This window comes from Barbus barbus, assembly GCF_936440315.1.
Source record: "Barbus barbus genome assembly, chromosome: 9".
In the NCBI taxonomy this organism is placed as follows: domain Eukaryota; kingdom Metazoa; phylum Chordata; class Actinopteri; order Cypriniformes; family Cyprinidae; genus Barbus; species Barbus barbus.
The window spans coordinates 31,979,490-32,004,560 of NC_136737.1; the positions used below are offsets into that span (position 1 = coordinate 31,979,490).

A 25,071-nucleotide genomic window follows, 5' to 3' on the forward strand; every position below is an offset into this window, starting at 1 on the left:
TCAACACTAGTACACACTCAACAGTGCATATCTACATCCCTTTGTTTGTTGATTTGTTTTGTTTGGTTTCTTTTGTTTTGTTTTGGTTTGTTTTGTTTTTCTCTTCAAGGTCTGTGTCAGTTGCGGTTGGAAAACTTCCCTCACCCGTCAGAACATGTCTCGCGCAACAGAACATGTCGGTCACTGGGAGGATCTGGAAACATGGCTAAGTGCTGCAACCGACAGCCTCCTGCCTAAAGCCGCTGAAGCACTGAAACACCAGACACAGGACCAGCTGGATGAAAACATCACAAGTCTCATGGCACAAGACCCAAGTCAAAGCTACAGTCACAAAGAATTAGCCAAGATTACCGGCTCCTTAAGCCACACACTCATCGCGACCCTCAAGTTGAGCGACAAGAACGCTGCACAGCTCCAGCAGGAGTTGACACGCGCACAACATCAGCTACGACTGGAAGCTCAGGAACGACGGGAAGAACCCGATGAGGTGAACCAAGGCGCTGAGGAGGAAATCAAAAGGCTAAAAGAAACCCTAGCAGCTACTAACAAAGAAATGCAACAAGTCAAGGCAGACTACTCTGATCGGTCCGAAAAGCTACAGTTCGCGGAACAGCTGCTGGGGAAAGCAAAGGCCGACTTCAGGGACAAGAACGGCAGAATCAAAGCCCTTGAAGCTCACCTGGATGAGTCAAGAAACGAGGTTAGCCGTCTAACATATCAGCTAGACTATGTCAAAGAAGAAGCTGATAGTTTCCAAGAGGAACTCAAGCATGCTTATGAACTGCGCCGTGAGCCATCAAGGACACGAGACGCACCGACCTCACCCCTGCCAAGCGGGACTGGGTCACCTGTTCCTGGGCTGACACGTGAGAAAAAGATGGAGGGCGTGGAACGGAAACCTTCACCACCTGCCTCTAGAGAACTTTACCTCACTCTACCTCAGCCAAAAGCATCTGCGGCAGCCAGCCACAGATCATCGCATGGCTTGGACCTAAAAGACCTCGACAAGCTCGCCAGGAACATTGGCAAATTCACTCCGAGTGTGCCAAATAGCCAAAATGTCCAAGCGTATCTCCAAGACATCGATTTCCATCTGGAAATGCGACCTAACGTTACGGACAAAGATAGACTCTATTTGCTCCGAACAACATCCAGTTCTGAAGTTCGCAGCTTCCTGGACAGGCAGCCTGCTTACACAAAGACTGATTACCAACTGCTCCGAGAAGCCCTCATTAAAGAGTTCTCTGACCCTGAGTCCGAACAAGGCCTAGTGGCTGCCCTGGAGACAAGACAAGGACGTCACGAACCTCCTCAAGCCTACTACAGCCGACTCAGACGAGCATACTTTGGAACTCGTAACGAACCTGACATGGAAGATGAACTAAACTTCAAAACTCTCTTCCTAAGGAACCTTCACCCCGGCGTAAGCCACCATCTTGGCGTTCTCGCATGTCCACAAACAATGACTGCTCAGCAGTTGCGAGATTTGGCGCAGAAAGCCTACGGCAAACAGAAGATGGCCTCGGAAAAGAGCGGCAAAAACCCAGCAGTTCTTGACTTCAACACTAACAGTCAAGGCCTGGCCCTAGAGGGCGCCCAACGCCAAGACAGTGCCAAGCCGCCACCCAGAGAGTGGAATGCACCCTCGTCCAACAAAGAACGAGACTCCCACGCCGGTACCAAATCTAAACAGAGGTATGAACGCTGGGATGGACCGCGTGGACGTCAACGCTCACCTGGACGGCATTGGGAAAAGACATGGGACCAGCCAAGGCCTCATGAGAGTCAATGGGAAAGATCGTGGAACCAGCCAAGCTCGTTTGGAAACTCAAGAGAAAAAAACTCTTGGGAATCCAACGGAAACGCCAAGGGAAAACGACAAAGTCACCCTGGAGCGACTAGCCCAAGGAATCGACGAAAGAATTCACAACGATTCCAAGCTGACCGAGCTCAAACTGAATCCACGCAAGGACAAAAGTCACCACCGTGTTCCGACTCACAAAAACTGATGGAAATGATGATGAAAGAATTCTTCCAACGGAAAGAGGAAGATCGGAGATGGGAAAAGAAAGAGAAACCAGATTCAGCCTGACTAGCGGCCGGACGAGAAGGCAGCGACCAGCTGGCCCAACCAGCCATGGAGAACAGCACTCCTTCATCTCACCCTCAGAGAACCACAGTCACAATCACTTCAGATGGACACGAAACCCCATCTGAAAACCCAGCAACAGAGTTAGACACTAACTCAACACTCAAACCTCTAGATCACAGCAGCGTCCAGCAAACACCTGCTGATGAAACCACTCAAGTTCCTGAAAGTGCTGTCTTGGTCGTCTGCCACTCCTCCGAAGAACACCACATCAGCCCTGATATCCTAACCGTTTCCTCCCAAAATCCAGTCCCTCAACTCCTAGGCGATCTCATTGAGAAAGGTATAGCGAAAAAGTTTTACCTCACCATCATCATTGACACATCAGAGTCGAAGCCCTTCTTGACACGGGAGCCGACATCACCTTAATGTCCACCGAGCTCCTCAAAAAGGTCCAAGAAAGAACGAAAGGGACTAACACTAGAACTCAGCCATCAGCCTGAAGCTATTCAGCACAGTGAAGCAAAGACATCAGAGCCTACCACAGGTCGCTAAGCATAGCCGCTTCCCTCTCAGTCCCTGGGCAACAACCATGGCCACCTCCAAGATCATCTGCGCTCTGGACATACGATGGAACAACAGGCATCTGAGTCACTACTTCCTCGTCATTCCAGATCTACCGCATGACATCTATATTGGAGCGGATATCATGGTCCGGCTCAATGCTTACATTGACACTGTGAACGACATCATATGGGCTCCTCTGTCACACCAACTGACAACTGCAGTCAACCTCAAGAACCTCCAATCTGGTCAAACCATGCCCGATGCATGCGCTATGATCACGGAGCAAGAAGCCATAATACATGCCTACAGCAAGAGTGTCAGCGTCCGCCTCAACATGCGACCTGGCCAAACTCTCAACAGTAAGCTAAGCTTCTTCCAACCTTCCAGGACCTGCCTGAAACTAGGACTGACCCTGGAAGCCACACCTCTCATCGAAGTGTCATCTCTTGCTGTGTATGTGTTATTCAACAACTGTACGGCCCAAGACATCCACGTTCCCAAAGCCAATCACCTGGGATGGCTCATCAGCCAGACATTCCATGACTTTAAACTGATGGTACCTGTCATAGGCCCTATACCAGCACATCTAATGCCAGACGAATACGAATACGACGACACCGTAACGTTCACAAAACCTCATGGAATCATTGCCATCACTTCCATTCTGCCGGTGTCCAGAGAAAGCGTCTGTCGATCAGAACTAACAGATGACACTCATCTCGCTGTCTATGCTGCCTCCACAGGTGAACACCGGGGTCCAACGCCCCTTAAATGACTTAACTGCAGAAGAACCCTACACCAGGTTCAACGCACAAATTCAGCAGATCCTGAGTGAGGCGGATGCCCTTCACAACGAAGTGGATCGCCAAGGACTCAAAGACATTCTGCACAAATACAAAGACTCCTTCGCAAAGGATTCTCTGGATTGTGGACTGACCAACATCCACACGGTGCGCATCCCGACAAACCCGAATGCGCCACCCACATTTGTGCGACAATACAAGATTCCAATAGCGTCATATGAGCCAGTGCAAGAAATTGTTGACTCCATGCTGGAAAAGGGGGTCATCCGGCCCTGCAACAGCACATACTCTGCCCCGATATGGCCAGTCCTAAAACCTAACGGCAAATGGCGGCCCACCATCGACTATCGCAAGTTGAATCAACAAGTACCACTGTCACGATGGCCTATGACCCAATTGGATCAAGAAATCCCAAAAATCAAAGGCTCGACGATCCTGTCAACACTGGACGTCGCCTCCGGGTTCTGGACGATCCCTGTCCACCCCGATGACCAACACAAGCTAGCATTCACCTTTGGCAATCGACAGTACACCTTCACACAGTGTCCCTTCGGCTATGCCAACTCACCAGCTGAATTCAACATCTTTCTAAACAAAGCATGCCCTGACGCCAGAGCTAGAGGCAACCTTGTTTATGTCGATGATATTTTGATGAAAAGCTTAAGTGTTCAAGATCACCTCAAGGAAATTGATCACGTCCTAAACCAGCTGACAACGGCAGGAGCCAAAATCGCTCTTCACAAAGGACAGTGGTGCAAAACCAAGGTGAACTATGTCGGACTGCTTGTCGGAAGAAACGGCATCGAGCCACAGTCTAACCGCACTCAAGCAATCCAAAGCATAAAAGCGCTGACTAACATCTCTGAACTGCGGAGCTTTCTGGGAGTGTGCAATTACTCGCGACAGTTCATCGAAGACTACGCTGACATTGCCCGACCTCCCTCTTGAAAAAGGATGAAACCTTCGTCTGGACGGAAGCCCAGGACACCGCGATGAGCCAGCTCAAACAGCGCCTGTGCTCTGCCCCGTGTCTGGCTTACCCAGACCCTGGAAAAGAATTCTACTTGGATGCTGGATTCTCCAATCATTGCCTCAGCGCAGGCCTATACCAGCTCCATGACAGAGACAAGCGAGTGGTCGCTTATGCCAGCAAAACGCTGCTTTCCCCAGAATGCAAGTACTCAGACTACGAAAAAGCTTCACTTTGCACTGTGTGGGCTATCCAGCGTTTCTCGAATTACATCGGTGCACAGAAAGTCATCATCGAGACTTGTCACCAACCTGTCACCTTCCTCAACAGTCAACGCATCAGAGATGGCGTGGTGACCAACGCACGCATAGCTACCTGGCTAATGACACTCCAAGGACGGGACGTTGAGGCACGATACGCCCAAAACTACAAATCATCATTGGGCAACGGGCTAGCAGCCTGCCAAAACTGTTCAACGGACACGCTGCACACACCAGCGGAACCCAAAGAACCACCACAACCTCAAATGACGAATCACAGGTACTTCGAGGAGAATGTGTGTGAAGGAATGCCCACAGCATATGTCAATGGCTGCTCCTACAACCACAAGGGCAACTTACAAGCTGGAGCGGGAGTGGTCTGGCTCAACAACGACCCTTGCCCACCGCAACAATTCAACTTAGGCCCTCGCTCATCACAATATGCTGAAATAGCAGCCATCCTCATTACACTGCAAATGGCCGCATCCCACGACATCAAAGAACTCCTCATCTGTACCGATTCAAACTACGCCCGTCTCAGCTTCACCTGCCATTTAGCTGGATGGAAACAGAATGGATTCAAGACAGCTAGCAACAAACCTGTCAAGCACCAGGAACTCTTCCAAGCAGGCGATGCCATTGTCACTGAACACGACATTATCGTTTATTGGAAAAAGGTTCGAGGTCATTCACGTCAACCAGGACAAGACAAAGACTTCAATGACCAAGCCGATGCCCTCGCCAAAGCAGGAGCATTACACGGAGAGTCCTGGACATTTCAATCCCTCCCACCCAACCCAACGGTGGCAGCCATAACCCGCTGCCAGCACGCCACTGGCGTTCATACCCCCACCCCCTCCCTCGTTACCCTATCACCTCAGTTCGCTGCTGACGATCTGCTCACCCTCCAAACAGCGGATCCCACTCTGCGAACTATCGCGGCTCACATAGCCGATCCATTATCTCCTCCTATTTCCACTTCCGACCTAACTGCGTCCTCTGAGCTCCACACGCTCCACTCAATCAAGCACATGCTGCATCTCTCACTGCGCCAAAGCTCGTAGTGCCTCACGGCCAAAGGGGGATTTTTCTGACTCACGCACACGATGCACCATGCGCTGGACACCACGGTGCCAAGGCCACATACAAACCCTCAAGCAAGTAGCATACTGGCCTGGCATGCAGCAGGACGTAGCGGAATACGTAAAAGGATGCCTGGTGTGTTGCCAGTTCCAACCGGCAAACCTAAACCACCGAGCCCCACTGCAAAGAAAGGGAATGACTTTCCCATGGTCGGACCTCCAAATAGACTGGGTAGGACCCCTGCCACGGTCAACACGGGGTAACAAATACTTCCTCACCGTGGTCTGCGAATTCACAAAGTGGATAGAATGTCTCCCAGCTCCCAACGATACAGCAGAAACAACAGCCTGCCTGTTAATGAACCACATCTTCTCAAGATTTGGACTGCCTTTAAGGGTCAACTCTGACCGTGGAACCCACTTCACTGCTGCAATCATGCAGGAAGTGTGGAAACTCCTGGGCATACAGGCCAAGCTCCATATAAGTTTCCAACCAATGTCCTCAGGTCAAGTGGAACGGGCCAATCGGACAGTGGTCAGCATGCTAAAGAAGTATGTGTCCTCTAATCAAAAGGATTGGGATATCAAACTTCCGCTAGTATTGATGGCCGCTCGAGCCACCCCTCATCGGTCCACCGGAATACCCCCGTTCACATTGATGACAGGGAGAAACATGACGCTACCGCTGCATCTGCTGTACCAACCCGGTGACCTGAACCTTGTCACCGCCTACACCACTCACCAGTACCTGGAAGAGTTGCATCAGCACCTGAGAGCCACTTTCGCCTTCGCGCAACAGCAACTGCAGCGAAGCGCAGAAGGTCGTAAAGCCTACTACGACCAAAAGGCCTCTCACCATGAGCTCAGTGTCGGCGACAAAGTGTGGTACTACCGCTTTGCCCAACCAAAGCAGAACACTTCCCATCGCCTGGCAAAAAAGTTCTTACCTCGCTGGACAGGACCCCATGAGATAGTAGACAAGCTCTCACCTGTCGCCTACCGAATCAAAATCAGCCAAGGGCGCAGCGAGCCAATACTTCGATGGGTCTATCGAAACCAGATAAAGAGGCACCAGAGCTCCAGCCGACTGGCAAAGGGGGAAGATCAAACCCACTGACACAGACCGACACCCATACGCTCTACACCATACTAACATAACTTCTGTTGTTTAGGAAACATATAGCGACCTCACTTAAGCACAACACATACACTCTCTCCTCAGCTGCACTACTAGGGCCAACCTCTAGTAGAGAGGAGTTACTCCACACATGTGACACTCGTTTGCGGCCTCACCTCATTCGGTGTCCTTGTGTCTCTTTGTGTGTCTCTTTTGTTGTCGTGTCTCTTTTATGTTTTCCCGTTTTCCTTTTCTCAATCCAATTCCTCTTCTCCTCTAGTCCCCTCATCAGGAAACTCCCTTTACAAATTCCTTAAATCCAGGTCCCGAAATTGAGATTGACTCCCTTTAATAAGTCATTGTAACTCGTTGTGAGAACCGTGGTCAACCGATCCAGGTGACCGGGCCATTCTCCTCAGTTTAACCATTATCGACGCTAACAACATTTACCGGCTCAAAGATGTGGTGAATGTGGGATTTTGGCAAGGGAACACCTATGTCAAAAACCACACTCCTGAAGTCGTTGCGTATCACGATAACAACGAACAGTTGTATCTGGCCCCAAACCTAAAGATGTGTACGCTCACGAAGGACATTCACTTTCTTTGCCCGAGTAAGCCTTTTATCCGCGATAATACTGAGGGCATCTGCGGCCTAGAATCCATAAGGCCCAACACTAGCTGCCCCGCCGAAGCGACACCACGTTCTCAAGTTGAGGTAACGCAAGCCGAAATTATCGGAAACCGATGGCTGGTCAACACCCCAGCGCGAACGGCTACCCTCACATACGATCAACACGACACCGCCACACGCATTATCCTACCTAACCAAACTCTATGGATCACGGTCCCTAAGGGCTCGATCCTCCATATGGACGATTTGGCGTTGTACCACCTTACTGACAACGAGTATCAGGCTGAAATCGAAATCTCACCTTTCTTCAAACAGCACTTCTTCACCCTTGATCCAGAATTGGAAGAAAGGATCAGGGAGGAAGGAACACAGCTGATTGATTTAACCCCCGTTGATACAGCTTTAGAAGCTATCGCTCGCCTTCCGCCCGCTGGCGTGCCAATTATTCAGTCTTGGTCTGCCGCTGACACAGCGCTTTGCATCTCTACTATTGTAGAATATGTTGTGACTTTGACCCTGGCCTTCCTCCTACACAAACGAGTGAACGCCGTTCAAGAGTCTTGCAACAAATGCACGTCAGGTGTCCCGCGCATTTTCCGACGTGATAAAACTGACCAAGAACCCGAACCGGAGAACTCAACTAACCTGATTGAGATCACGCCTATACCGCCTCGTCGAACCCCGGACAACTAAACCAATCAAAATAACCCCACTTCCAGTAACCCAGTTGTCTTCTCAAGTTTCTAACCTGTTCACTCCAAAATGACCCTGCACCAGGATTCAGTCAGTGATGGAGATGTTGTTTGTGCCGTGTGTGTGCCTGTTCTCCCTGCTTCTTGTTCCAGTGCCCGCCGATGTTCACAACGGGAACCTCACCGAGCCAAGGGGGAATATGTAAGAAGTGGTCTGAACGCACACATCTAACAACAGACATCCTGACGCCGTATGGAAGGCCCTCCCTTAAATCTCCTGGGACCAGAAAAACATATATTTTGCGTTTTTGAGAGCCCTTGTCATTTGGAGAAACTCCACAGAACCCTCCCTAACTGCTAACTCCATTAAGTCGCAGTAATTCAACAAAAAAAAAAAATAGTGCAAAAGACTTTCACGAGCACTGCCAGGCACGGACCCCTCCCCTCCAGAGAACTGACTTTATGACCCTGCTATCACGCACATTCCTGAAAACGCGCCTTTTCTGTGCATCTATCTAACAAAGAGAAAACGAGTCACACCCTGAAGGTTTTTGTTTTAAAGAAACAAAAGTTATACTGGTTTCTGATATTTGAAACAAAATATACTCTGAAACAAAAACACTATAGACAATATAGTTTAAACATATATATTAAAGGATGTTTTTGTTTGTGACATTTATAAGCTGTTGCGTAATTTTTTTTTGACTTATGTAATCTTTTTCCACAATGTATAATATTCCTGATCACCAGTTGTGAGTTCTTTTACATGCCGATGTGATTATCTAGAACTCAGGAGCATTTAATCAATGCCTTAACTACGAAATGGGATATAGAATCGATATATGTGTTTTGGTTATGCAAAATTATGTACTGTTTGGTTTCGGATGAAAGCTGATTTCATGAAAAATAATATTTTGGTATGAATGAAATCTTATCTGTTTTTCATTAATGAGACGAATAGAAGTTTGCTGTTATAAGTTTTTATGTGATAAAATACTTGCGCAGATAATGTATGCAACACGCAACTGTGCAGGGGGCGGGGCTCTGCCCACAGAAACACTTGCGATTGGATCAAACACCCCGCAGGAGAGGATCCGATTGGACCACGCGCCCAAAGGCGGGTCTCAAATTGGCCCGTTAAAACCAGATGCACAACCGAAAAGTGTTGGAGTTGAAAACTACAGGAGGTTCACGCACACCTCGCTCGTCTCTCGTTCTGCTCACGCTGCAAAGCGCTTCTGGCCTCTAACATCACGGCGGGGGCATTGCACAGCGATCAAAGTTAAACTTCTAAGAGCTGACAAAGACTTCCTGAAAGCTTCATCACGTCAGAACGACGACGACCAACCACTGAAGAGGGTTCTGGTCACACGACCTACCGAGCAGCCAATCCGCACGCGGTCCGTCTCGACCAAAATAAAGGACGGAATTCACCCGAGGAAAAGACTCTTTGAACCGAAAGAAACACGTACAGTAAGGCAAAATGAACTTCTCTTGAATCTACTGGAAACTGGTGATATATCTATCTGTTGTTTAAGAGTAACGATAAGGGTTCTTGCGTGTGAATTTTCCCTCAGCATTAAAACCTAAGTCTCTCTCTTCAGATAAAAAACAACTCGCTCCCATCTGTGTGTATGTTAAATTGTCTGTTTTGTGTTGTCTAGGTAATATTGTGTTAGAGTAGTGAATAAACTTTGACTTTATTTATTAAGAAATCTCTTGTCTGTGCTATGGATTTCGCATCTCGTAATTATTTGCCAAAAGATCCCGTTTACCTACGCTCATGAGTCTGAGAACTAAGTTAACTATTTGGTTATTTTAATCGTTGGCCACGAATTAAATAAACAAAGTGTTAAGAGATAACTTGCTGATATTAATGCTTGCTGGACAAGTCGTTGATAAGGTATAAGTTGGACGTTTTGATTAATAGCCATTACTCATATGACGTCACTCGTAAAAGTGGTTCCCTAAAGCTAAAATAAATAAAATAAATATATGTAGGATTATTAACAATATCTTACAAATGCATTTGCATAATATATAGCTAGAACATATTTATGTGTGAGTGAATGAATATACTTTATAAAATATATTAATTGTTTTTCAACACATCTTCCTTGAAAAGCAGGCTGAAACACGTTCATTACATAAATATTTAAAATATATTGCAGTAGGTCTAGATATGGTTTATAAATAAGATACATATACTTTAAACTCACTAAAAGCTATCATTTTACTACATTCTTACACAAAGTAAACATAAAATATACTTTAAGTAAGAGTAAAATAAGTATGATTTCTGTACATACACTAAAATGTCACAAAAAGTATGCTTGTTTTAGTATATTTCTTAAAAGCGTAATGAAGCATATATTTATTACCTAAGTACTTCTAGTATACTTTTTAAAAAATATATTAAAATGCAATAAAATAAATTTTTAATGCAGTTCAAGTAAGCATGTTGGGAGTACAGTTGTACTAAAAATATTCTATCTGAATTTCAAGTAAAATTTTTAAACAAATTTAAGAGTACTTCTTTTTCACCTGGGTACCGTGTTCATTGCTGACCTGGTGATTTGATTCCAGCTGCAGTGTTGAACCGACTCCCCATTGAGAGTCTCCGCATTATCCTGTCTTCTTTTTCAAATAACCCATTCAAGTGTTTTTATACTATGCTTCAGAATACACTTAATTTATGAAATATGCTTAAAAGAACTCCTCACAGGCGTCTTCCCCACAGCATTCAAGCAGGCTCGGGTAACCCCACTGATCAAAAAACCTACATTAAATGCTTCTCTTTTAGATAACTACAGACCTGTCTCTCTCCTTCCATTCGTAGGGAAAACACTCGAACGAGCTGTCTTCAACCAGCTCTCGCGGTTTCTCTCACAGTACAACAAGCTGGATGCTAAACAGTCAGGTTTCAGGAGGGGCCATTCAACAGAGACTGCGCTACTCTCAGTCACTGAAGCCCTGCGAACTGCAAAGGCTGAGTCCAAATCGTCAGTCCTCATTCTGCTGGATCTCTCTGCTGCTTTTGACACTGTCAATCATCAGATTCTCCTGTCTACACTCTCTTCACTGGGCATCACTGGAATTCCACTTCGCTGGTTTGAATCCTATCTCACCGGTAGATCCTTCAGGGTGACCTGGGGAGGGGAGGTATCCAAACCACATCAACTGATCACTGGAGTTCCTCAGGGATCGGTTCTTGGACCCCTCCTCTTCTCCACGTACACTACATCGCTGGGTCCCATCATACATGCACATGGCTTCTCCTATCACTGCTATGCCGATGACACGCAGCTCTATCTCTCTTTTCAACCAGATGACCCAACGGTAGCTGCACGGATCTCAGGCTGCCTGGCGGACATCTCGGCATGGATGAAAGAACATCACCTACAGCTCAACCTGGCAAAGACGGAACTTCTGGTCTTCCCTGCCACTCCGACTCTACGGCATGACTTCACGATTCAGTTCGGCACATCAATGATTACCCCATCAACTTCGGTCAGAAATCTTGGTGTAATCTTTGATGACCAGCTGACCTTCAAAGAGCACATTGCAAAGACTGCTCGTTCCTGCAGGTTTGCACTACACAACATCAGAAAGATCAGGCCCTTTCTGACAGAGCATGCTGCGCAACTTCTTGTCCAGGCCCTGGTTGTTTCTAGACTGGACTACTGCAATGCTCTTCTGGCTGGTCTGCCATCAAACGCAATCAAACCTCTACAAATGATTCAGAATGCAGCGGCACGACTGATCTTCAACGAGCCCAAAAGAGCGCATGTTACACCTCTCTTCATCTCCTTGCACTGGCTACCAGTGGCAGCTCGCATCCAGTTCAAGTCACTGATGCTTGCGTACAGATCTACCACAGGCTCTGCACCCTCCTACTTCCACTCACTATTACGAACCTACATCCCCTCCAGAAGTTTGAGATCTGCTAGTGAGCGACGCCTTGTGGTACCATCACAGAGAGGCTCAAAATCACTCTCCAGAACATTCTCGTTCACCATTCCTGGCTGGTGGAATAATCTTCCCACCCCTATCCGGAACGCCGGATCTCTGGCAACCTTCAAGCAACAACTGAAAACTCATCTCTTTCGGCAGTACTTGACTTCATCCTAAACTTATATAAAAAAAAAAAAAAAACTTTCCCTCTATCTTTCTCTCCACCTACTAGTTTGTACTTATTTGAACAATGACTGAGACTTGGTGTTACGAGCACTTCCTCTGTCTGACTGCCTCTTCAAGATTAATCGCTTTTTGTATTCCCCAATTGTAAGTCGCTTTGGATAAAAGCGTCTGCCAAATGACTAAATGTAAATGTAAATGTAGAACTGCCCTTCTACACCTGTTAGGAGTACACACTCAGATGACAGATCCAAACCCATTTGATTCTCTGGACATCCTCCCTGGTGAAGATGAGGAGAACAGCACAGAAGACATCAACCTGATTCAACCCAATCCATTAGATTCAGCAGACCCAACTGAATCACAACAAAATGGGTTTGCACAGGGTCCAGTCCTTGATAATAAAGAGACATGTGATCCAATTAAAAAGGAAGTCAGTGAAGAAACATCTGCTATGCAGAACACCTCAGTTCTGGTCACATCACAAGATCAAACCCCTAAAACCGAAGAAACCAAGGAGCACAGTCCTAAAACAAATACATCAGGAAAAGAAAATCAACCAGATGATGAACACATGTATTACAGTATTACAACCTAAACAGATTTAGACTAAATGTTCCATATACACTCATTGTATGAATCTATAATGTCAAAATAAACCACAATCTATGGAATATTTCCCAAATCTTGTTGAATCTAAGCCACACAGAATTCAATCTGTTCTGAGGGCTAAAACTGGTTTACTAAATAAAGTAGCCACTGCAAGAACTTAGATCATGATTACAAGAAATAGACATTCTGTTTATCTTTATAGGATAAAGGAAAGCCAGTAGATGAGGAGAACAACTTTAAACCTGATTTCAATGCAGAAATGATCGAGGCAACTGCACCATCTGACTCATCATGCAGTGACATGGGTAGGAAAACACAATATTCATTGCACCAAAGTACTCATTTAACAATAAATAAATAATCAGATTTGTTCTGATAATCTGATTAATTCTGATGAATTTGGATGTTTGTGGATAGAAACAGGCCTTAATGATATATCAGTTAGAAATGTTAAATGTTTGAAAACACTGCTATAATATAGAATAAGAAGTGGTTGAAAAATCATTCATGTAATTTATTATTATTGTATTTCTTAAGGTGAACGTTCAATCAATAAAGAAACAAGAGAGCACTCCATGACAGAGACGAAAGAAACACACATGGTAAGTTATGTGCACATTTATTACGTGACTAGTATTTACTTAAATTGTTAAATGGTAAAAATGTTTAATAACATATAAAAACATTTTGCGTGTGTGGGGGTGGGGGGTTTGGCTGTGCTGCCATGGTCAACAGCTGAGAAAAGAAAGTTATAAAGAATTTAAAGTTAATAATTCAGAGAAGCCAAGTAGCCCTATTGGCCCCTGCTGGTAGATGCCATAATTATGTTGTCTTGATCCAAAATGCATCTTTCTCAATTTATAGACTTTAAAAACATTAAGTACTCTAGAACTACTGATAATAAATGGTAATCATCCAAAAAAAAAAAAAAAACTGTTTCTTGTATTGGTAGACTATATGGCTGCTTGTTTTAAGTCACAATATTTTGGTGGTTTAGGGAAAAATTTATTCTAAAAAAAATTGTGCAGGTTCAGTCACACTTACAGACTGCCAGACTTGCAAGATGCATGCAATGCTGTGGGTTTATTACAGATATAATATCTAAAACAATTTAATTCTGATATAAGGATACAAATAATGCAAAATATGTCAAGGAAAAAACACGGATTCAATTGCAGGTTCAACTCAAATATTATTATATAAGTCACTGAACACAAAACTCATCCAGGACAGGGGGCCCGGGGCCGTAAATCAGGGCAAAGAACGGAGACAAGAAGAGGGAATCAGTCCAATCCAGCCTCCAGTCACTCCACGAGGCTGAGAGGGCAAGGCATAGAGAGAACAGTACACGGAGTCTCGGTGTCAGTGCTGACGCAACGTCAGGGTGAGGAAAGAACGGTGCACAGAGTCCCGGCGTCAGTGCTGGCGCAACATCAGGGTGAGGAGAGAACGGTGCACAGAGTCCCAGCGTCTGTGCTGGCACAACGTCAGAGTGGAGAGTTCCCCGTTGAGCGCGCAGTGAGATGCAGGGGTGGGGAAGCCGCCAAACACGGCTCCGGGAACGCCGGAACTGGAACTGGGGAACAGAGAACTGGAGAACGAGAGGAAGAGAGGGGACAGAAGAGAAATAAAACAGAAAACACTAAGCTGAACTTGGAGCCTAGAAAACACGGCAGGACAAAACAAAGCAAAACCAGAAGACGGTCACGAGCGAAGTGTAGCGTGTTCACACCACAACGGTCAGACACCAGACTACACACGAGGGGAACTAAAGTAGAAGGAGAATAGATGGATTAACTAGTCACAGGTGTGATGGCAGCTGAAGTAGTTAATGAGAAAACGAAGGAGAGGGGAACCACGAAGACAACGAGCACATGGCAAACAGTCAAACAAGACTCACGTGATCTCAACAACAAACACGTACAAAAGGACACACATAAGTGTTTAAAAAATAAAATAAGCCTCTAAAATGCATCATCCCTTGTCAGCTTTTGTCAGATGGAAAGCGTTTTGTATAAGACCACTGTTCTAGCCTCTAAGACAAAAATGTGCAAGTTATTATTAAATTGAGCCCGGAAGGCAAATGCTCCACTTATACTGTCTAAAACCAAAATGAATAGAAATGAAAAAATAATAATACAACCTATCAATCTTAAAACGAGCTACAAATCATTTCTGCCTGAAAAGTTTGGTTTTCACCATATCATTAAATGGTTCACTTGTTCAAATTGACTAGTAATAATAATAATAATAAATGAGACCGAGGCTGCACATAAATTAACATATGAGTCTTTTCTTTCACAGGGACCTGCAGAAGAGCTTAGAACAGATACAAAGAAACCCAAGCAAACAGAAACCAAAAAAGAAATGATTATAGGCTCAAAAATACTCTTCGACAGACTTCATCTTAAAGGCAGGAATGATCATAAACTGAGAGCTGCAGATGTTCTTCAGATAAGTAAACATTCATTACAGTCCAATGAGTCTTGTGCTGAAGAGGAGCTGATTCAAACTTTCATACAAAAACTACTGATGATGGACTACAGAGCAAGATACATTACTGTTAGAGATACCAATGAACAAGATCAGATACAACAAAGTCATAATGACTCATCTAAATATGAGTGTGACATTTTCAAAGAAATGTTTTTGTCTAATAAAGGAACAAGTCAATCTGGGCAAATTCACTCAATGGATGTCCAGATGGCTGTGTTTCATTGTGCTGATGGTTTCCTGAAGCAGCTGATGGTCACTAAACTGTCCCAGTGTCAGTACGCTCTGCCTCTGCTTGTTCCTGATCCATTCACACAACAGATTGAGTTTCCTCTCTGGACATTCAGACAAATCAACAAGAGCTGGAAGATGACAAACACCAATAATGAAGTCATCAGTCAAACCCAGCCGATCTACAAGGCACAAACTCCAATGGTGTTTTTCTTCAGGTTTGGCTCTGTGTCTTCATCCAAGTCTCAGCTGATGAACAGTCTGATCAATGAGAAACACAACACATTCTTCCACAGGAACTGCCCAGGCAGCAGCAAAACCAGAGTCCTGATGGACGGAGTGGTGGAGATCGCCTGGTTCTGCCCGTCTGGAACAAATGATGATAAATTCACTGACTGTGTAGCTTTCTGTAATGTACACGGTGATGCTGGAGACCATGAGAAACAGCTGCAGATCCTCACTGAAATGAGCTCAGTCAATGTTGTTCTTCTACCACAACTAGACAGGAATGACAGAAGCATGATAAAAGTTCAAGAACTTTACAAGGACAGAAAACCACTAATTTGCCTTTTTACTGAAGATGATTCAACTGTCATTGAGACACGGAAAGGAAAATACAAGATCGGTCTAAAAGACAGAAATCAGTCAGATGTATCTGAAGAACTCAGAAGAGCCATAAATGTTTGTCTCTCAGAATCATCTCACACTTTCAGACTTGAAGATGTGTCCAAACTCTCAGGCATCAGAGTAGATGTGGAAGATGATGATGACTGCAGGAGAGGAAGAGAAACAGCAAAGCAGATGATAAGTTTACTGGAGAATAAAAATCTTGCGGAAACCAAAGAATCATTTCTGCCTCATCAGGGGAAACTGTGGCATCAGTGGAGTCAGAAGAACAAAGAACTACATCGACCTCAAGGAGATGAGCTTGAAAATGAAATAAGTCAAAAACAAGAACAAATGAAGAAAATTCGTGAACGGCAGCATGAATCTGACATCAGTGAGTTTATTCAGCTCTTTATTAAAGAAATGAACTCAGGTGCTGCAAATAAGATGTTTTTCCCCAAATGGCTCAGTATCGTCCTGGATGAATATACATCAGCTGATCTTTCTGCTCTACATCACAAGTATAATGAAAAGTGGTCAACAGTATTACAAATGAAAGGGAAACATGATAAATCTGAACAACTCAAAGCTGAACAAACTGAACTTGAGAAAATATCTGAGGAAGTTCAACATGCAACCTTTGGTTTGGAGCACATCATGAGGGAGATCGGTCAGATCTATGAATCATGTTCATCTGTGAAGAAGAAAAAGAAAGACCTGCAGGTTCACTTCTCTTCTCTCGCGAGTCTCGCAGCAGAGATGATGATCTCTGGATTTCCACTTGAGCTGATGGATGGAGATGCTGCTCATGTTCCTGTGATCTGGATCTCTGCTGTTCTAGATCAACTCATCCAGTTACTGGGAGACCAGAGAGTCTTTGTGCTGTCAGTTTTAGGGCTTCAGAGCTCTGGGAAATCCACCATGCTGAATGCCATGTTTGGACTTGAGTTTGCTGTCAGTGCTGGCAGGTGCACCAGAGGAGCTTTCATGCAGCTGATCAGAGTCTCAGATGAGATGAAAACACAGATGAACTTTGACTACATTCTGGTTGTTGATACTGAGGGTCTTCGTGCTCTAGAACTGGCTGGGAGATCGACAAGACATCATGACAATGAATTGGCCACATTTGTTGTTGGTCTTGGAAATTTGACATTGATCAATATCTTTGGAGAAAATCCGTCTGAGATGCAGGACATTCTTCAGATTGTTGTTCAGGCCTTTCTGAGGATGAATAAGGTCAGACTGAATCCCAGCTGTGTGTTTGTGCATCAGAACGTGTCAGATATCACAGCTGGAGAGAAAAACATGGAGGGAAGGAGACGGCTGCAGGAGACACTGGATGAGATGACAAAACTCGCTGCTAAAGAGGAAGTGTGTGATATTGAGTGTTTCAGTGATGTCATTAGATTTGATGTTCAGAAAGATGTGAAGTATTTCTCTCAGCTCTGGGAGGGCAGTCCGCCCATGGCTCCACCAAACCCAAACTACTGTGAGAACATTCAAGACCTGAAGAAATCTATCCTGACTCATGCAGAAGAATCACACGGAATGATGTTGAAAGACTTCAAAGTTCGTATTAATGATCTCTGGGAGGCTTTACTGAATGAACGATTCGTCTTCAGCTTCAGAAATTCTCTGGAGATTTCAGCCTACAGGAAACTGGAGACCAAATACAACAAGTGGTCCTGGAGTCTTCGCAGTGCCATGATGGAAACTGAGAACAAACTACACAACCAAATAGAAAATGAAGCAATTCACGAGGTTGAGGAAACTGATCTTCAAAGAGAGCTGAAGAAGACAAGTGAAGAAGTAAAAAAATCAATGTCAGAATTCTTTGAGAAAGACGCAGATGCAAATATACTGATTCAGTGGAAAACATCATTTGACATTAAAATCAAAGAGCTACAGGAAAGCATTGTAAGAGAAACAAAGAGGAAATTAAATGAGATTCTTAAGCAGCGAGACCTGAAGAAAGAGATTGATGTTCAGAGGACACATCATGAAAACACTCTCTTTGAAAAGAGCAAAGAACTCGCCTTAAAACTCAAAAACAACGCAAATGGTGAAGAAAGTCTAAAGAAAGAGTTTGATTTGTTTTGGAAACAGTGGATGAAGATAATCAGCAGAGACACTCCAACAATCAGAGACATTGACATAATGAGAGATATGAGAGAGATCCTCGGTGACATCTATGAGAGTATTAATGCAGACCACCGGAAGGGCAGCAGGGATATTTTATCTGTGCAGAATTATTCAGATTATGTACAGATAAAGAAATCAAGCGAATTTTTGACAGATGCCTACAGATCAGTTAAAAAAATTCTGGGTTGCAGTCTCTCTAAGGAGGATGAAGCACAAATAAGATCATTAGTTAATGATGTTGTTCTGCAGACCGATAAAATGATTCAGTCATTTAACATCTCAAAGATGGGCTACAACATCAGCTACATTCAACAACTCATAGATTACATCAAAGCAAGAGTAACTGAACATCAGGAAGGACCAGTTAAATATGTCTTCAAGAATGAATTCTTCATGGATTTGGTTCTTTTCATCTGTAAGCGAGCAAATAATATGATCACTGACCAACACAGAATGTTCAAAGAGGCCAATGATCCTGAAATATATGTTAAGAAGAAGAAAGAAGAGTATTATAGTATTTTCCTGAAATACTGTCGTGGAGCAACATCAGCTGCCATTTTTGGTGAGATCATCTGTCAGAAACTCAAAGAGCCCATTGAACAGAGTGTATACAAGAAGACTGCCAGAGAGTTAGCAAATGAAATGAGAAAAAACTGTGAATCACTGAATGGAAACAGATCAAATCTAGAGAAACACATCCTGATAAAACTGGCAAAAGAGGAAGATTTTGACAAATACATGGAGTACATTCATAAAACCAGAGATCACTTCAAGAGTTTCATCAGAGATGAAGTCATTCAATACATCTCTGATAAGTTCAGTGTCCGTGTTTTACCCAAGATGAAGGAGAACATTGAACTCCTGCAGCAGAAGATCATAGAAGCAGCTCATGAATCTACTGAACATGTTCAAGAGAACAGAGGAGATGATGGTTTGTGGTTGAAGAGTTTCACACAGCAGCTCTCAGATGAGCTGATCTTCTCTGAAAAGGACCTCAGTGGAGTCAATCATGACGATGTTGATGATTTCAACCTGCTAGAAGATGTGATAAAGGAAGAACTTCCTACTATAATGTCAGGCATCAGCAGTATATTCAACACAAATACTTTTTCAGCAAATCTGGACCTCAAGTTCAGGTCAGATGAGCTTCTGATTAATGACTTATGTCAGTGCTGTTGGGTTCAGTGTCCATTCTGTTCAGCCATCTGCACCAACACCATAGAAAAACATGATGAAGATCACAGTGCTGTTTTCCACAGAGTTAATGGAGTAGATGGCACCACGTTCAGGAATACAACAAACTTGTGTGTTTGGGTCTGCACAACATCAGTGGCAAGCAGTGATCGATCTTTTTATTGCAGCGCCAATGATAACAAAGTCCTATACAGGGAATACAGAAAAGCAGAAGGATATTTAGCTAAGTGGAGCATCACCCCTGATCTCTCTGAACTGCACTACTGGAAGTGGTTTGTGTGCAGATTCCAGAAACATCTTGAAAAATACTACAAGAAGACATTTGATGGTTGTGGTAAGATCCCACCTGAATGGAGAAAACTCTCAAAACAGGATGCTATCGAGAGTTTGAATAATAAATACAACTAATTTTAAGAAGTAAAGTAATTTTGTTTAGGTCTATAGACCTGTCATATGTGATATAGAGTACACAGAAATTATTTTGTCCTGACTTGACTTCTGACATCATTTAAACTTCAGCATTAGAGAAGTGCTTTAGTCTCCTTTGTCTTGCCCTTTTCAAACGCAAAAGCATTGAAATATAACTATCATACTCATGTTGAACATGCCATGTCCTGACTATGTAAGAGTAAGAAGTTATGATTCGCACTCACGAGAACAGTATTTTTCCATTTTATTCAACAATCATCACCAATGGGGAAAGACATAAACATTTCGGCTACCAAGCCTTCCTCAGTGTATGTCTTACACTAAGTGACTTAACAGATTAACGCACCAAAATAAATAAAAAAGATCAAGTAACGGAGGAGTGTGGTGCAAACGACGTTGTTGAACTATGTAAAAGCCCATTTTTTCCTTTGTAGGATGTCAGAACTCAGTTGCAGAATTAATCTTCATATGAATGCATAAGCTATATCACAATACAATGTATCTTCATGCAATATCTTACAGACGTTACCATGATAAACAAGTATTAGTGTTTTACTCAATAATTGTAATCTGATTATAGGAATATGATAATGCATGTGTAACTGAAATAAAATAAATGATGTGTTACTCCCAAGCCTGCATGTGACGCATAGTTAATTTAAATTCTGAATAAATGTCTGTTACTTCAATTCTGTGTTTCTGTTTAGTATTCAGATCACATCCATTTTCAACACGCAGTTCAGTGGACTGAAACCTACAGTACATATTAAAAATCAATGTTACTTCATATTATATTCAAGTGATCTTACTATGACTGCGGATAGCAGCTGCAAGCATGTGAGGTTGTTGTGGCAAAAAAAAAAAAGATAACTTAACATGGCTCTTTGAGTACTTAACATGGATAAAAAAAGATAACTTAACATAAGTTCCCTGTCGATACTACACTCGTACTGCGTCGCTAGACGCTATGGGGAAAAACTCCTTTTTCTCCGAGGACTGAAGACTTTTTCAATCACGCAGTGTGACTGTGGTACTGCACGAGCCTATGGCGGCAAAGCCCGCCAGAAGGGGCGGGGTCATCTGGCTATATAAGCGGGCGCTTCGCCATAGGAAAACAGATCAATTCTCCTTCAGCGACGACCTCTTCGCTGATCCAGGACTCCAGACGCTCAGACCCCGCGTGCCTCGCCCCCGCTATGCAGAGTGGATTCTCCCGTCCTCTTTGAGCACGCGGATCAGCGTCCCTCGGTTGGCGCGAGTGACGTGATCTCGTTCGGTGCTTTTGAGGAGGAGCTATTAGATGACAGCATGTCTCTAATAGCGTCAGACGCAGAGGATATCTCGGGCTCTACCATCGACCCCGCCCCCTCCTCGTCTGCCGAGCCCAGCGAAGCAAAGCAAGGGATGGATGCCGAGCTCTTCCGCATCATCTCTAAGGCCGTTGATGAGCTGGGTTTGGAGTGGTCTACGCCGGAGGAGCCCACTCGTAGTCGTCTGGACGAATGGTTCCTGCCGGGGCGCCGCACGGCCCCTCGTCAGCGAACTTCTCAGTTTTTTCCAGAGGTCCAAGACGAACTCACGAAGTCGTGGCGTTCTCCGTATTTGGCCCGACTCCGCTCTAACTCTTCTTCTGCTCTCTCCTCAGTGGATGGCGCCGAAGAGAAGGGCTACGAGAGGTTGCCCCCTCTTGACGAAACTGTGGCTGCGCACCTTTGCCCGCCCTCCGCCATCGGATGGAAAGCAAAGGCTGCTCATCCCTCCAAGCCGTGCAGGACGACTTCCGCCCTCGCTGGACGAGCATACTCCTCCGCTGGGCAGGCCGCCTCAGCGCTTCACTCCATGGCTGTGCTCCAGGTCTTTCAAGCCAAACTCCTCCGGTCCATGGACGAGTTCGGGCCTGATCCCGCGGTTTTTAAAGAACTGCGCAGTGCCACCGACCTGGCTTTAAGAGCTACAAAGGCTACAGCACAGTCCATTGGGAGGTCAATGGCCAACTTAGTGGTGTTGGAACGCCACTTATGGCTAAACCTCACAGAGATTAAGGAGGCTGACAAGGTCCCCTTCCTCGACGCACCGGTCTCCCCTGCTGGGCTCTTTGGACCTGCCGTCGAGGGCTTTGCAGAGCGATTCACCACGGCCCAGAAGTCGTCCAAGGCTATGCGACACTTCCTGCCTAAACGGTCCAGCTCTGCAACGGCCACCAGTCGCCCCAAGCCTGCTCCAGCGCAACAGCCAGCTAAACCTGCGCCGTCGCCCGCTCAGCCTACAAAGAAGCCTGAGCCTCGGCAGCACTCCCGCTCGGCCAAACGCTACCCCTATCCAAAGCGTCAAGGACCCCGGCCCAGGCTGACCCTGGACCCTGCGCCTCCGGCGTCGTCCTGCTCTGATAGGAAGAAAGAGGAAGGGTCAATGTCCCGCAGACGCTGGACCAACCCCAAAACGCCCTCTGTTATGCCTTCAAGCACCCCGTTCAGTTCTGGGTGCCAAGGCAAACCGGTTTGTTTCAAATCCTGTTGTGAATCACAGGCCCTTTCCAGAAGTGCCTTCACATACAGCCGCTGTTATAGCGAGAAAAATAAAAAACAAACATTTTCAAAAAGAGAGCAAATTTCCTCTTCCAAATACCAGGTGCGTCGAGTTCCCGCAAGGCGACTCACCACCCGAGCTAATCCAACCCCTTTCCACACGGGCCAAGGCCTGGCGGGCCATCCCCGGAGTGTCACAGTGGGTTCTGGGGATTATAGAAAGAGGTTATACACTTCAATTCGCTCGAAGACCCCCGCGGTACAGCGGCAGGGTCCCCACCTTAGTGCGAAGCAGCAACGCTCACGTTCTGCGAGCCGAGGTGCAAAAAATGCTGGCAAAAGGAGCTATAGAAATAGTTCCCCCAGCTCAGAGCGAGTCAGGCTTCTACAGCCGTTATTTCCTCGTCCCCAAGAAGGATGGCGGCCTCCGGCCCATCCTCGATCTCAGACGTCTGAACCGCGCCCTCATGAGACGGCCATTCAGAATGACTACAGTGAAGCAGATCCTCTCGCAAATTCGCCCAGAGGACTGGTTCTTTTCGCTGGATCTGAAAGACGCTTATTTTCACATCCAGATAGCCCCCCATCACAGACGATTCTTGAGATTCGCCTTCGAGGGTGTGGCTTATCAATACACGGTCCTGCCCTTCGGGCTGGCTCTAGCTCCCCGCACTTTTACGAAGTGCATAGACACGGCTCTCTCCCCTCTGAGACAGATGGGAATCCGTGTCCTGAATTACCTCGACGACTGGCTCATTCTGGCACAGTCAGAGGCAGAGCTGGTAGCACACAGGTCCCTCCTCCTCGGGCACTTGGAGAACTTGGGACTCAGGATCAATTTAGCCAAGAGCTCCCTGTCCCCCAGCCAACGAACGTCGTTCCTGGGGACAGTTTTCGACTCCGCCTGCATGACGGCGAAAGTCGCGCCAGATCGCGTTCTGGCCATACGGCAGCTCGCGGCTTCCTTCAAGATTGGAGCCTCCTACCCACTCAAATCGTTTCAAAGAATGCTGGGCCTCATGGCCTCCGCATCGCCAGTTCTTCGGTTGGGCCTTCTCAAGATGAGACCCCTTCAGTACTGGCTGAAACCTCTAATTCCGCCTCATGCGTGGCGTCATGGACGCATTTGTGTCAGGGTGAACCGGGCCTGCGTGTCAGCCCTGGTCCCCTGGAGGAACCTACAATGGTTCGAACAAGGCGTGACAATGGGTTTGGTTTACAGAAGGAAGGTTGTTACAACAGATGCTTCCAACACAGGTTGGGGAGCTCTGTGCAACGGCAAACCGACCTTCGGCTCCTGGACGAACGCAGAAGGACAAATGCACATCAACTGCCTCGAAATGGAAGCAGTATGTCGAGCTCTTCAGTTCTTCCTGCCAGTCCTGAAAGGTCACCACGTGCTAGTCCGCTCGGACAGCATGACGGTGGTGTCGTACATAAATCGCCAGGGTGGGCTCACTTCGAAACGCCTTTTCGAGATGGCAGAGCGCCTCTTACTATGGGCTCATCTCAACCTGCGTTCACTGAGAGCAGCTCATGTGCCCGGCATTCTGAACCAAGGAGCAGATATGCTCTCTCGGAGCAATGTCCCCTCAGAGGAGTGGATGCTCCACCCACAGACGGTTCAAGAAATCTGGCGAATCTTTGGCAGGGCAGAGGTCGACCTCTTCGCCTCCAAAGACAACTCTCACTGCCAGATTTACTTTTCGAAGAGCAAGGACGCGTTGGCCCACGAATGGCCCAACCTCCTTCTTTACGCTTTTCCCCCGATCGCTCTGATTCCTCAGGTCATCAGGCGGATCAGGGAATGCAAGCACAAGGTGCTTCTAGTGGCCCCACTCTGGAAGAACCAGCTTTGGATCCCGGAGTTATCGCAGCTGCTAATAGCGGCTCCGTGGCCTATTCCCCTGAGGCGAGACCTCCTCTCCCAGGCGAACAGAACGATCTGGCAACCCCAGAATGTACATCGAGCGTTCCACGCCATTTAGGCAGACGGAACAACTCTTTGTCTGCTTTGGCGGCCGCACCAAGGGGTCTCCGGTCACAAAGCACAGAATATCTCGATGGTTAGTTGACGCTATCGCACTAGCATACTCCTCCCTGGGCCTCCAGAGCCCCAATTGGAGTGAGAGCTCATTCCACAAGAGGCGTGGCCTCTTCTTGGGCGTGGTCTAGTGGTGTGTCTATGGAAGACATTTGTGCGGCGGCCGGCTGGGCCTCGCCGTCCACATTTGCCAGGTTCTATAGCTTGGATGTCCCGGCCTTACAGGCTAGGGTTCTCTCTGCTTAGATGGCACACACCTGTCTTAAAGCGGTCCCCTCAGGCATTGCCTGATTCTCCAAGAACGCTCTTGGCCCCATTCCTGGTGCTGAGGCTGTACTTATGACCGTTGAAACGATTTCTAGGCTGGACTGACCTCTGAAGAGTTCGGTCCTCATGCCTCCTGCAGGATGCTTCCTGCTCATAATTGGTCCCTCTGAGCCTTACT

At 45.9% G+C, this 25,071-nt stretch overlaps 2 protein-coding genes across 3 annotated transcripts in view; one reads left to right on the forward strand and one right to left on the reverse strand.

Moving 5' to 3' along the window:
• The window catches only part of rbbp9 (retinoblastoma binding protein 9), a 211,477-nt gene that overhangs the window by 50,175 nt on the left and 136,231 nt on the right, over positions 1-25,071 (reverse strand). The gene's annotated exons all lie outside the window — the stretch shown is intronic.
• On the forward strand, positions 12,592-20,744 carry LOC306875485 (interferon-induced very large GTPase 1-like). 2 transcript variants are annotated; one of them, XM_079426102.1, is made up of 5 exons: positions 12,592-12,926; positions 13,165-13,267; positions 13,500-13,564; positions 15,267-20,256; positions 20,473-20,744. In XM_079426102.1, the coding sequence occupies exons 2-4, from the start codon at positions 13,222-13,224 to the stop codon at positions 20,034-20,036; spliced, it is 4,881 nt and encodes a 1,626-aa protein (XP_079282228.1). In that variant the 5' UTR covers positions 12,592-12,926; positions 13,165-13,221; the 3' UTR covers positions 20,037-20,256; positions 20,473-20,744. The 2 variants fall into 2 exon arrangements, with proteins under 2 accessions (XP_079282228.1, XP_079282227.1); XM_079426101.1 differs by having other exon boundaries at positions 12,598-12,934; positions 13,172-13,267.

Bases quoted from the DNA above. Each gene is read 5' to 3' on its own strand.
- LOC306875485 (XM_079426101.1), top strand. From the start codon at position 12,805: ATGCAGAACACCTCAGTTCTGGTCACATCACAAGATCAAACCCCTAAA. The intron at 12,935-13,171 runs GTATTACAACCT...TATAGGATAAAG, and splicing joins TGATGAACACATGTATTACA to GAAAGCCAGTAGATGAGGAG. The intron at 13,268-13,499 runs GTAGGAAAACAC...GTATTTCTTAAG, and splicing joins CTCATCATGCAGTGACATGG to GTGAACGTTCAATCAATAAA.